The sequence below is a fragment of the Primulina huaijiensis genome, chromosome 17 (genome assembly GCF_012295235.1).
Source record: "Primulina huaijiensis isolate GDHJ02 chromosome 17, ASM1229523v2, whole genome shotgun sequence".
Lineage (NCBI taxonomy): Eukaryota > Viridiplantae > Streptophyta > Magnoliopsida > Lamiales > Gesneriaceae > Primulina > Primulina huaijiensis.
This window is the reverse complement of record NC_133322.1, coordinates 7,342,037-7,356,947: the sequence shown is the minus strand read 5'-3', so window position 1 is coordinate 7,356,947 and position 14,911 is coordinate 7,342,037. Positions and strand designations below refer to the sequence as shown.

Genomic DNA, 14,911 nt, shown 5'->3' with positions numbered 1-14,911 from the left:
TATTTTTATTGAACCTAACATGCAATTTATTATCACAAAGTTGACTTATGCTTATTAAGTTCGAATTAAGTCCTTCAACGTGTAGAACATTGTGAAGTTCAGGAACCCCATCAACATTCAGAGTTCCTTTGCCTACAATTCTTTCTTTAGCACCACCACCATAAGTTACACGCCCACTTTTTACTTTGACATAGTCCGTGAGGTGTTCTTTAAATCCAGTCATGTGGCGTGAGCACCCACTGTCAAAGTACCATGCACATGCAGTGTTAGTTTTCAAAGAAGTATAAATGACATTGCATCGAATAACAGTTTTAGCTACCCATATTTTCCTTGTGGAAGACTTCTTGACTGCGGTGTTGTGCAACACCCGATTTGATTGCCAATTCAGGTAGTCATCTTTTAGTCTGTAGCAGAAAGGTTTGATGTGCCCAGGCTTATGACAGTAATGGCAGATAAAATGTCGCTTTCTTTGCTTTGGTTCAGAAGTTGACCATGATTTCTTGGTTTGTGACATTTTCACCGGAGGATCAACTTTCAAAGGAGAGGGAGAAGCTCTATTTTGTTACGGCCTTTGCTCCGAGGCTAGCTTTGAGATTGGCAGAGTCTTCGTAGGAGGGTTCATCATTAAAGGGACATAATTGTCTTCACTTTCTTTTACAAACACAATTGATATTGATCCAGAGTTGGAAGATTTACCATGTTCATATACACTTTCAACATATCCAAGACCAGCTCTGTTATCTTTTCTCATCATTAACATCGAGTCAAGTTTTGTTGAACTTGAGTTAAATTTTTCAAGAGTTTTTGAGGCCTTCTCAAGATCATCCTTAACTCTACAAAGCTCAAGATCCTTCTTGTTAAGCACAACTTCGAGTCGAGACACACATTCTTTCATATCAGTATTCTCCTTAGAGAGGATTGAATTTATTTTATTTCTTTTGATCCAATCTTCGTATAGCTCTTCATACATAGCCTGCACACTTTCAAAGGTGAGTTCATCAGAATCAGTATCCTAGATTTCATGATTACCTGAGTCATTGTGAGATTTAGCATTGAGACACAAGGATTTTGAAATGGTGTTGCGGCCTGGTGTTGCAACACCTGCGGCAACACCGTGCGGGTTGACTTGCAGCCAGCATTTTTCCTTCAAAACAGCAGACATGGAAGAGTGCTCTTCTACTTTACAAGATTCCAGATCTTCTTCTGAGTCGTCATCACTCAAGGAAACTGCCATGCCTTTGTTCTTACGAAGTCTGTTGATACATTCATTTGCATTAGATCCATCCAAGATCGGTGGTCTAAAAACAGCACTTGAAGCCAATACATCCATTGAGCTTTTGTTATATTTCCAGCAAAAACAACAATAAACCAGAATAAATCACTTAGTGTATCAAGCGTCGGCTCTGATACCACTTGTAAGGAATGTTGTATAGGAAATCAATATAATTGTGTGTATCAGAAGTTAGTGTTGTGCTCGGGTGTTGTCAACACCAACACACAACACTGCAGCGAAAATTAATTATTAACATACAAATGTAAATTTAATAAATAAACACCAGTTTTAAATTATGCACAAGTACGAATACTTGTACGATGCCTCATGACAAAAAATTCACTAGAAAAATATGTAAATCGTTTACACTAAAACAATACCAGTGAGATTAACAAAACTAAATTCCTTGACACTCTAAGGAATTAATATACATCAAACACTCAAAGTAAATACTAGATGTATGAAAGAAAAAGTGTGTTGCTTAAAACCAAACGAAACCACTCTTCGTCCAACATTATGCGTCAGTGTTGTTCTTCGAGTGTTGGCAACACCAATCGGCAACACGGTAAATCTGCGACTCAATCACACAAATTCTTCAACATAAAAATCTTCAACTCTGAACTATGAGTGTGTTCAGAGACAAACTCCAGCAGCTCTCCTGTGCTTTAAAGTGATCACCCATCAAAATAGGTTTGGCTCTTGTATTTTTTCTTCTATGTGAAAAGCTCTCTCTTCCGACCTCACGAAATAGTCACACCAAAAGGCTCACACGAAAAGCTCTTACAAAAGTGATCGCTGATCACATAAAAACTGTAGAGCAAATATATGTTGGACTTCTTGTGATTTTCTTCTCAATGAAAAGCTCTATGTCCAACGTTATGAAAAGCCTCTCCCTGCCACACCTTTTCTCTCTCCAAAACACTTCTCTCTCTCTAAAGCCTTTTTTTCTCTTCCACACCAACCCCTTGTATAGTTGTGAAGCTCAATTATTTATATTTCATGCTTGACCTAGAAAAAGAATCCTATAAAAAATGAAAACAATATTTTCATTAGTTATAAAACACTTTCAAACAATGATAAAATATCTTGGAGATAAAAATCATATTAAAAACAAATCCTATAATATCTATAGATAAATCAATCAAGATCTTATCATCTAGAAATAAATCAAGCAAAATATTATAATCTAGAAATAAATCAAATAAAATCTTTTAATCTAGAAAGGCAAAACATTCTTTTCAGCATCATATATGAAAAATTCAACTGATAGAATGGCACAATTTGATCAATCATGTACGAAACTGGACTTTAATAAAAACGCATAGACCGAAGAAGGATTGATCCGACGGTGCCGAGTGGAAGGTCCGTTGCGCAAGGCGATTTCGTTATATTTTTGACCAGGGACAAGCCTTATCACAAGAGTATTTCTTTGATTAGGACGGTAGCTCTGAAAAGACAAATTGTCTATCTTTTTTTTCATCTTGGGAGAAATACGATCGGAAGGAGCTAATTCAAACCCCTCTGGTAAAATAAGAACAGCCCCTACATTCAAACCCCTTTTCTTAATTATAAATGCACTTAAAAAAAATTAAATTTTAATTGATTTGAAGTCATTTTATTTTATAAAGATAAAAAATTAAAAATAAACAATTTATTGCCACAAAAACCTCAAATTAAAAATGACTTATAGTAAATAGAAATCTAATGTATACCATGGCATGATATATAGAACAGGTCAACACAAAAATTAACTTGGCCTCTAGTTGATCAAAATATAATAAAAATTTCCCACAGTATTTAATTAGCAGCCAGTAGATTTAATTATTTTAGAATTTATTAAATTAATAAGGTTGCTTATAACAATTTAATAATGCATGACACTGACATCGATCCATTTGTATATCAAAATGCAAGGAATACACCCGTAAATTGTGGGTCAAACATAATAAATTTTGTTTTAGTATAGACTATTTTTAAATAAATTGGTGGGAGAAATTAAATGACTATTTTTAAATAAATAAATATATATATATATATATCAAAAATTATTTTAAAAAAACACTTAAAAAAGTTTTTTAAAAAGATAGAATTTTTTTGTTTTCGATCTTTTGCTTCTGCTTTTAATTAAAGATAAAACAAATAATTTTTCAACATTTATCCAAATGTGAAAATCGCTTCTACTTTTTTCAATAAAAGTACTTAAAAAGATGAACTTATTTAAATATTGTTTTAAGCTACAACTTTTATATCGTTGTGTGATTTTCGCTTGCATTGCAATATGTCCAATTTTAATATATAATGAGTAGATTATTGTTCCTACGATGATTGAAAATTTATATTCTCACTAAGTACTGTAATTAAAATAATATCGAATTTATTTAAAAAATCAAGACAAAAATTTCAATAAACTAAAATAAATTAAACAATGTGGAATTTCAAGGACGACTTTGGGTAAATGATCTGAGACGGGTTCTCGAAAAAAGATTTCACTCAATTTGTATTCATGCAAATAATATTAATTGATGATATCACCTATTCCAATTTATAGGCCAAGAATCTTTTAAGTGTTATTTACTGTCTCTGCCGAGTGCGAGTAAATCTTATTGTCCTAATGTCTGTTTTGATATTTCTATAAGAAATCAAACATCAAATATTATTTAATCAAGTTATATGGTTATCTTTCGATAACCTCAAAAGAAATTGAAGGCATCATGAACTCTAAAAATATCTTAAGTTGTGCTTTTCTATTATCCTATTCAAAATTCACTCTTTCAAGAGCCATATTTCAAATAAATTTGACATTCAATTTGTGATATGATAAGTAAATTGAAAGGAAAATAAAACAAGAATACACAAATAAATTGCAAAAAATAAGTAATAATATGCAAAATAATATTCAAAACATGAAATTCAAATCAAACTCAGTCAATATCTAGAAACAACTAATAAATTTATAATAAAATAATTAAACACGTAGACATCTTAACAAATATCGTCATAAATCAAGAAAGATAATAAAAATCACATAGTAAAGTTGATTCACTATCCACATATGAATTTTGTTCGTCTTGTGATTCAACTATGCCTTTTCGTTTGTTCTCACGTATGCAAATTCGTGTCAAAAGCCTCCTTGAATGTGCAGTTTTGTGTTTGTATTATTTGAGTGTTGTGTTTTTGGGTATTCTACAGTGAAAGAACAATGAGAGTGTCTCTCACACGTCTAAAACAGCTGCTCTCTGTTATTCATATTATTAGCAGACCAAAAGCAACGCACAAAGTGTTGGTCCCACTTGCTGTAATTTCAGATAATCAAACCCGAAAATAAAGAATAAACTAGAAACCGAGATTTACGTGGAAAGCCCCTAAAAATTATTAGGGTAAAAACCACGGGCAATATGAAAAGAATTTCCACTATAATATTTTGTGATGTACAACTCACTCACTGTGTTTCCAAAGAGAACACACACTCTCTTAATACTGGAGAACAAACACCTCACAAATATTATAGAACTAAGCACTCAAATGCTTATAAGATGAGAGAAAACTCGAAGAAGAAATAATTTCAAAATGAAAGGGGGATCTCTATTTATAGAGCATCTGTCAGTGTGAAGACGCGTATAAAACGCGTCTTCTGAAATTTCCGTGAAATTTCCTTCTGCCCACATTTAATAGTTATGCTGCCTTTCTTGACTTTTCTACCAACATTTCTCCCACTTGGAATTTGATTGAGAATCAAACACATCTCCATACATTCTTTCAATCTTGCCATTTCTTGCTGCTTACGTTTTCGCTAGACCACTTGAGGATCTACACCTCTCAAACATATCAGTTGTCACTGGCTTGGTCAGAAAATCAGCTATGTTATCATTTGTATAGATCTTCTGCATATCCACGCTTCCTTCTTCTACTACTTCCCGCACAAAGTGAAATTGTACTCCAATGTGTTTCGTCCTGGAATGAAAGGCTGGATTTCTTGCAATGTACAAGGCACTCTGACTGTCACAAAACAAAGGAACATTCTCTTGTTTGTGTCCAATCTTCTCCAATAACCTTTTAATTCATATTGCCTCCTTGCAACCTTGAGTAGCTGCCATGTATTCTGCCACTGTTGTAGATAACGCCACAACTGTCTGTAGTTTTGAAACCCAGCTTACTGCTCCTCCTGCAAGTGTAAACACATAACCAGTAGTAGATTTCCTCTTATCAGGATCACCTGCATAATCTGAATCGACATAGCCCCTGAGTGTAAAATCTGATCCTCCATAACATAACGCAGCATTCGAGGTACCCTTAATGTATCTAAGAATCCTCTTGACAGTGATCCAATGCTCTCTTCCAGGATTCGCCATATACAGACTAACTGCTCCCACTGCTTGAACAATGTCCGGTCGTGTACAGATCATGGCGAACATCAAACTTCCCACTGCTAATGCATATGGTACTCGAGACATCTCAATCCTCTCTGCTTCACTGCTAGGACACATCTCGGAGGACAACTTGAAGTTAACAGGAAGAGGGGTTGATATTGGCTTACTATCTTGCATGTTGAAGCGTTGCAAGACTTTCTTCAAATAATTTTTCTGGGAAGCCAAATCTTTCTGTTACTTCTATCTCGGTGAACTTGCATCCCTAGAATCTTGTTTGCTGGTCCCAAGTCCTTCATATCAAATTCCCTAGCCAACTATGCCTTCAATCCTTGGACCTGATCTTTGTTGGGGCCTGCTACCAACATGTCGTCCACATACAACAACAAAATGATATAACCATCACCAGACCTCTTGAAATACGTACAAGAGTCTGCACTCAATCTGTTGTATTCAAGGCTCATGATATAGGAATCAAATCTCTTGTACCAACACCTCGGCGCCTGTTTGAGACCGTACAGAGATTTGTTCAACCTGCAAACTAAGTTCTCTTTGCCTTTTTCCGCAAAACCTTCTGGCTGGAGCATATAAATTTCTTCTTCAAGATCTCCATGAAGAAACGTTGTTTTCACATCTAGCTGTTCTAGATGTAGGTCAAATACCGCACACAATGCCAACACTACTCTGACTGTTGTAAGTCGAACCACAGGAGAAAATATCTCATTGAATTCAATGCCTTCTTTCTGAGCATACCCTTTTACCACCCATCTAGCACGATACCGCTCCACTTGGTTATTGCCATCACGCTTGATCTTATAGACCGATTTATTTCCAATGGTTTTCCTTCCTCGTGGTAGTGTAACAAGATCCCAAGTTTTATTCTTGTCTAATGCCTCCAACTCTTCTTGCATTGCTATCATCCATAAGGATACGTCCGAGCTTTGAGTAGCCTCGTGGAAACTCGATGGCTCACCATCCTCTGATAATAGACAATATGCAATATTGCTTTCAGTGACATAATCTGAAAGCCAACCTGGTGGTCTTCTGTCTCGAGTTGACTGCCTCACATTGGAAACTTCAGACTCAACTTGTTCTTGTTCTTCGTGCTCTGGTACTGCTTCACAAGAAACTTGACCTTCGTCCGTCTTATTTTCCACCTGAAATATAGTAGTTTCTGAATTCGGTGTGCCTTTGTCTCCCTTTACTTTATCTTCTTCGAAGATAACATCCCAACTGATGACAAGCTTGTGGACAGTAGGATCCCACAAGCGAAACCCCTTCGCTCCATCAGCATAACCCAAGAAGATACATTTTCTGGATTTCGAATCCAACTTCGATCTTTCTTTCTCATTGTACAGAACGTCCACCGGACTTCCAAATGTATGCAAATGAGAATAATCTGTCGGCTTCCCAGTCCACATCTCAATCGGAGTCTTCAGATCAATCGCCACTGAAGGAGAACGATTGATAATATAACAAGTGGTTTTGACTGCTTCCGTCCAAAATGACTTGTCTAGACCCGCAGTCCTCAACATAGCTCTTATTCTGTCCAACAAGGTTCTGTTCATCCGCTCCGCCACTCCGTTCTGTTGAGGTGTGTAAGCCGTTGTGAACTGTCTTTTGATGCCTTCATGTTGACAATATACATCAAACTCGACACTGGTATATTCTCCTCCATTGTCAGTCCTCAAACACTTGATTTCTTTTCAGAATCAAATTCAACCCGCGCTTTGAAATCTTTGAAGATCTGGAAAGCATCTGATTTCTTCTTGATTGGATACATCCAACATCTCCTAGAGAAATCATCAATGAACGAGACAAAGTATCTCGCTCCTTCTAGGGATACAACCGGTGCTTGCCAAACATCTGAATGAATCAGCTCCAACATGCTTTTGCTCCTGGCAGTAAAAGTGCCAAACTTTAATCTGTGTTGTTTACTCGTAACACAGTGCTCACAAAAGGGTAATGACACTTTTGTAAGTCCCGGCAGCAGCTTCCGTTCTGAGAGAATTTTCAACCCGCGTTCTGACATATGCCCGAGCTTTCTATGCCATAACACTGTTAATTCTTCTCCTGAACCAATTGATGCAACAGCTAGTTCTGCCTCTTTGTGCGTTTATCCCAAAAGTACATACAGATTTGCAGCAACCTTTTCCGCCTTCATAACCACAAGCGCACCTTTCACAATTTTCATGATCCCGTTCTTGATCCGAGTTTTGCACCCGATGTCATCCAATTGCCCCAAGGACAAAAGATTTTCGTCAGTCCTTTCACATGTCGTACCTCCTGTATGGTGCGAATGGTGCCATCAAACATTTTAATTTTGATAGTACCGACCCCAGCGATTTCCAAGGCATGATCATTTTCCATGAATACAGATCCTCCTGAGACTGGTTCATAATGATCAAACCATTCTCTCCGAGACGTCATGTGCCACGTCGCTTCTGAATCCATAATCCATGTGTCACAAAATTTGTGTCTGCCTTCTGCAACAGTTGCTGCTTCGCTGAATAATATTTCACCACTGCCTGAAGTACTGGCCACATTTCCTTGAGAACTTTTGTCAATACTCGTACACTATTTCTTGAAGTGCCCTTTACCGCCACATTTGAAGCAGTAAATATTTTTCTTCTTACTTCTTGACTTTGATCTACCTAGTCTTTGGCTCCCACTGGAGTCACGGTCCATAAATCTTCCTCTTATCATCGGTAAAGCCTCTGCCTGCTTTGATGTTACCAACCTATCTTCCTTATTCTTGCGCCGGCTTTCTTCATCTAGAACCGCAGTTAAGACATCATCGAATCTTAGAAAGCCCATAAGAATATTGTTGGTTATGTTGATGATAAGTTGATCATATGAATCTGGTAGACTTTGAAGTAGAAGCTCTGCACGTTCATTTTCCCCTATTTTATGCCCCATGGAAGTGAGTTGGGCAAATATAGTATTTAGTGTGTTGATATGATCGGTCATCGATGAGGATTCCGTCATGCGAAGAGTATAAAGCCTTCTCTTTAGGAAAATCATATTGTGTAGCGACTTGACCTCGTACATCTTTGTCAAAGTATCCCAGATAACTTTTGCTGTTTTTATCTCAGATATACTTGACAATACTTCGTCTGCAATAGCCAAGTGTAAATTGACAACATCATTATCATTCATCTCATTCCACTTTCCATCATCCGTAATCTCCACCGGTCTATCTCCAATAGCCGCCAAACAATTCTCCTTTCTTAAAACTGCTTGTATCTTTATTTTCCACAGCATAAAATTGCTTCCGTTGAACTTTGCTATCTCGTACCTTCCCGCCATTATGTCTACAACAATTTTAGTAGACTAGACAAAATAATCCCGCCTTAAATAAAAAATCTCAAAAAATCTTTTCTGATGTGGAAGATCATTCTAGGCTGCAACCACAGAACATACTCAGGATTTTAAGAAATTTTAAACCAGGCTCTGATACCATTTGTTGGTCCCACTTGCTGTAATTTGAGATAATAAAATCCTAAAATAAAGAATAAACTGGACACCGAGATTTACGTGGAAAACCCCTAAAAATTATTAGGGTAAAAACCACGGGCAAGATGAAAAGAATTTCTACTATAATATTTTGTGGTGTACAACTCACTCACTGTGTTTCCAAAGGGAACACACACTCTCTTAATACAGGATAACAAACACTTCACAAATATTATAGAACTAAGCACTCAAATGCTTATAAGATGAGAGAAAACTCGAAGAAGGGATAATTTCAAAATGAAAGGGAGAGCTCTATTTATAGAGCCTCTGTCAATGTGAAGACGCGTATAAAACTCGTCTTCTGAAATTTCCGTGAAATTTCCTTCTGCCCACATTTAATAGTTACGCTGCCTTTCTTGACTTTTCTACCAACACAAAGTCCAGTACAGGTAGGTTCCCAAGCAAACAAGCGCTGCCGCAGGCCGCACCTCTGGATCTGTTTTGAAAATTTTGGTCATCAAGCATTCTGCACCCATGATGGCTTTTGAGGGCCGTGTGTTGCCGATTCTGCCGATTTTTTCAGTTTTTCTCTTTCGCCGAATTTCGCGTTTTCTCAACTCTTTTGTGTCATTTTCTCCTATAATATGAATGTTAGCTTATTTGCTCTTTCGCCGAATTTCGCGTTTTGCTCACTTACTAGTTTCTTGCACATTTTTGCGGATCAAATCGTATTAACTATATATAGACCGCCTAATTATTACATTGAGATATCTCATAGGCTCGACCTTCATACCCTTATCCACTATATATCACAGACCATTACAAGCATAGATCAAAAGGACTTTTAAAGCTTGTAATGTTAGGCCTCTGTGTTGACTATGAAAGAAGGGAGATCATGATAAAACAAACAAGAGAGTATTATTGTATGCACATATGAGCAATCTTCTTCCTCCATCATTCTTTCTACTTTTTTTTCATGTCTTAGCCCTTCTCTGGTCATCTTGCAATTAGTACATTAGATATTTCTCTCTTTCATCACATTCTGCAAACTTTTCCAATAAGCTCAACAATTTAGAATAACTTTACGTGCATCAGTTGAAATTCATTGTACTCTCTTAGGGTAAGGATAAAAATTAATTAGACATTAATTTAGAATAATTTATGTGAGGATTTCTAGCTTAAACATTACATGGTAAGCTTGAAAGGTACAAACAAGTCAAAAATCGCTTAGATCATTTCTATATTTGCTTGAATCTATTCTTCTTTCAAAGAATAATCCAAACAAGTCTAGAAGGATTCAAGTACCATGACCAAGAATGACTTGAAATTAGAATCACCACATCACAATGCTAGAAGATAATTTACTCAAATATTGTGCATATCATCAATTAAAAATCATCACAGACAAATGAAAATCAATCTAGATCACAACTCGATCATTTCCAATCATGAACTCGAATTTTTTTTTAGCACTTACAACTTATCCATCAATTAAATGTGTATACCCTCAAACTAAAAATCAACATTATCGTCAATGGTGTAAGATATATGGTAGAAAAGGCAAAAACTTGTGTGAGACGGTCTCACGAGTCATATTTTGTGAGACGGTCTCACGAGTCATATTTTGTGAGACGGATTTCTTATTTGGGTCATCCATCAAAAAGTACTATTTTTTATGCTAAGAGTATTACTTTTTATTGTGAATATCGGTAAGGTTGACCCGTCTCACAGATAAAGATTCGTGAGACCGTTTCATAAGAGACATACTCGGTAGAAAATAAAGCACAAAATATAGAATACTCCCCTCATATTGAATAGACAATTTGAATCCTTGGGTATAGCCTTATTTCAATCCTTTTGGTCACTTTCAGGACACTGGACGTCCTATAAAAATTTCACAAGGAACAAAAAATAAAAAATACAAGTACCTAAAAAATAAACAAAATAAATAAAAGCTAGAAACTCTTGAGTTTCCTCCCAAGCAGTGCTTAGTTTATAGTACTCAGCCCGTCAATGTCGACACTTCCATAACTTTTAGACTTTTGCATAATGTACATACATAGAAGAAACAAATAAATCAAACAAAATGATGATAAATAAGAAAATAAATAAAAATTCCCTAAATTAAAATCAAGAGCACTTGTTAATAGTATTAGTGTAAACTAAATTATATCAATCTCCGTCAGCAGGCCAAAAACTTGTTGCATGATTTCTGCTCGCAAGCGCACGATGTCAAATTTTAATATATGATAAGTAGATTATCGTTCCCACGAGGATTGAAAAATTACATTCACACTAAGTACGACAAGAGATAAGTCTTAAAGTTAAAATATGTTTGTACAAGAGTTGTATAAATCAATTTTTCCTAGAAGAAGGAGTGGCGTAGAAGTTGTTATTCTTCTGACATCCATAAACAAATTTGTGCATATTTATTTTATTGCATTTACTTACTGTTATTATTTTTAAGATGCATTGTTGAAGAATTTTACGTGTTCTTTAAATATCAAAATATTGCATACCAAGTGTTTGATAAAATTTGAGTATCTTCCTCTTGGTTTGAAAACCAAAATCATAATTTCTCTGTGTTCAATATTTCAAAAAATCGAGATATTGTATCTCGATGCTTGTCCCCCACCGATCCTAACAGAAAAATAATCACAAGGATACAATGAAAAAATTCTCTGTTATTTTCATCAATTTTGGATAAAAATGTGATTTAATAAATATTAAAAATGAAATTGACATAATGAAGACAGTAGTATGGGATTTTAATGAGTCATTTATTATTTAAAATAATATGTTTAGATGAATGAAATAATTTGTTCAAAGAAATGAGTATTAATTATAAATAAAATTTTGTTTTTTTTATTAACATAGCTGTTAACTAACTGTTGGAAATTTTTTATTATTATTTTAGATTTATTAAAATTGATTTTATTTTAAAATAGTTGTTTGGAGAATGCTGAAAACAATTTGCAACTTGAATTTTAATTAATTTATTAAAATAAAATATTAAAATTTATTAAACAAAAAGAATTAAAAAAATAAAAATAAAAAGAGGTGGGAACCCCACGACCGGCCAGACTGGTGCCCATATGAAATGTTTTTTAAAAATTGAATCAGGATATATTATTAACACTCACCCACATTAGTTTCAACATCACTCAAACAAAATTTAATATAAATTACACCACAAAAATCCACCAATCTCAAGTTGTTAAATTTTTGATAGATTTGGTAAACCATACTTTTAAATTAAAATTGTATTTTCATTATACGACTTGATTGATAAATCTCCCTTTTACTTTTTCCTAAAGTAATGCACTCCCCTCTCTTAATATCAATGATAAGAAATTGGTAATTATTTTTGAAATTAGATTATAAATAATTTATTATGTTTTAAATTATTTAAATTTCTTTCCATTATGTAAAAAAAAAATCATCACATTAATTATAGCTGTAAAATATTAAATTATTACACATAAATTCATGATTGGTTAATTATTACTTAAAACATAAATTGTATGTCTTAACATTCTAAGTGTTTATGTATGTAAATTATAATAACTTCTCCATCAAAACCAATATTTTTTGATAACGTAAACAAAGGACAAACGATTGGTAGTTTCATTTAAAAAGTGTATAATAAAACTTTTGCAACAAAACAAGACGTTATTTGTAACAAGTAGTTTCAGATATGTTTTTGTTGGTTTTTGACCCAGATGAACTGGTTGTTCACTGTTCAAGAATTCTTTGTTTTTATGTCTAAAATTTTTTTTATCTCAAATTAAAAGGGTATCCAACCCCATTTGTGTATTAACTTACTGCCTATGGGCTATGGATCATATAATATGGTTTGAAGGTCAAAGGTCAACTTATTTTTATCTTTTATATACAGATATACGAAACCATTACCGCAATTTATTTAATATATTAACAAAGCATGACAAGTATTAGGAAAAGCAGTATTTTTTGCGATATGAATGTTCAATAGTCATTTAATAATGAAAAAAATATAGAGCTAGCAAAAAGAGGATGAGCTGTTTGTTTGATCGCATCAAATACGAAAGTTTCAACTAATAGAATTACAAAATTTAAACAATCATGCGAGGAGCTAAACATCTATAAATTAAATGCATAGAGGGACGAACGAAGGGTGAATCAAAACTGAATTGGCATTTAAACTAAGCAGAATTTTGCTTCAGTTCAATCTCCAATGGCAAACTATCCATGGCCGTCGACTGTTAATTTCGCGAACTTTGTAACGGTGAGGCCATGGCTTAACAGAAATGATCCCGAGGGAAGCATTAACGATTACCAGATATGGAGAGAACAGATGCTTTGTCTGTTAGAGGGCCAAGAATTGTTGGGTTTCATAGACGGTCAAATCCCCCCACCATCGCGGCCCGGGGAGTCAACGGATCATCAGGAGCACAAACTTTGGAGAAGAACCGACATGCTTATCAAGGGATGGATTTTAGGTTCGCTGGGGAATGATGCGCTTGCTGCGGTGGCGAATGTGGGTAGTTCGAGGGACGTTTGGCTGAAGTTGGAAATCATTTTCAATCAGATCAGATATAATCATAATCGGATTCAAAACCAAATATTTGATTATCCTTCGAATGAAGGAAGAGGAGAGGGAGCAGCAGCAGCAGCAGCTGGAGGAGTTCGAAATGATACGGTGGCAGATCAAGATGGTATCGTGGAAATCGAACCTTATACACATAGAAATGGTCCCCGACAAAACAATGGTGCTCGTAAGTCATTACTTTAATGTATTTTCTTTTAAAGAGAGATTGATTGTCATTTTATGGTAGGTGAGTTGATCAAGTGCGTGAAGTTTGCGGTTTAGGTTTAATCTCGAATCCCACATGTCACGTAGGAACAAGGTTCAAGTCCACCGGTCTCTTAGGATGCCTCAGCTACATACATCACTGCACTTCCACTTGACACCTATCGTAATGATAAACGACTCGTGCTCTTCTCTGTATGCTCTACAATTTTGAATACTTTCTTTTTTCCTACCCAATTTTTAAAAATTTGTTTAATAAACCATAATTGCTTTCTTCATACATCTAGGGTTTTCTCTAATCCACACAAAAATTATTCTAGTATGCTTGAGTCTATTTGCTTTTTTACCTGATGTGTGGTTTCCAAACTACTGCATATATTCCGGTTTATTTAGTGGATAGCTGAAGGGTAATTGTTGCTCGTCCTTCGTCATAGGAAAAGAAAAAAACATAACCCTCTTAAATATTGAATTTAAATAATTGGATGATGTGTTTTTAACAAAGTGGATGTCAATTTTTTTAAATGGTTTGGGTGGAAAGGTTGTCAATTCAAATCTTCCGGGAAATATCATTCATCGCCTGTGAAAACCAACATAAAATCTTCTATGAAAAATAAATTATTATATACAACCTTGTGTTTTGAAAATTTAAGCCAATAACCCGTCATTTTTTTTTTGTTAATTTTTACTATAGTTTAAGAAAACAAATAATGTTACTATTAAATAAAAATTTAATTATTTCATTTACTTAATTTGGATTAATTAAGTTTCTCGAACATCACAAATAAACTATAATGAACATAACCATACATCAATCGATTAATACTAAATTTTTACTTATTTAATGATCCAGCTTTTAACAAAGCAAAGAATGATTTTATAAAAAAATAAAAAAATATTTTTTATTAACTTAATTTAAAATATATATATATACTTTAATCAACTGTTGTTTCATTTTGTAAAATAAAATTTGGATACAAATGCGAACAAAAAAAGGAGGGATTTTTTGCTTAAAATTTTAAAACACAA

At 34.6% G+C, this 14,911-nt stretch overlaps 1 protein-coding gene across 2 annotated transcripts in view; it reads left to right on the top strand.

Annotated features, from left to right (window-relative positions):
* The first annotated feature begins 13,095 nt into the window (after positions 1-13,095).
* LOC140963309 (uncharacterized) overlaps positions 13,096-14,911 on the top strand; it is a 10,586-nt gene continuing 8,770 nt past the window's right edge. Inside the window, exon 1 of one of the 2 annotated variants that reach the window (XM_073422595.1) lies at positions 13,096-13,850. In XM_073422595.1, the coding sequence (XP_073278696.1) occupies positions 13,310-13,850 (541 nt within the window). In that variant the 5' untranslated portion in view covers positions 13,096-13,309. The remainder of the gene's footprint in view (positions 13,851-14,911) is intronic. The other variant, XM_073422594.1, reaches the window with a different exon arrangement.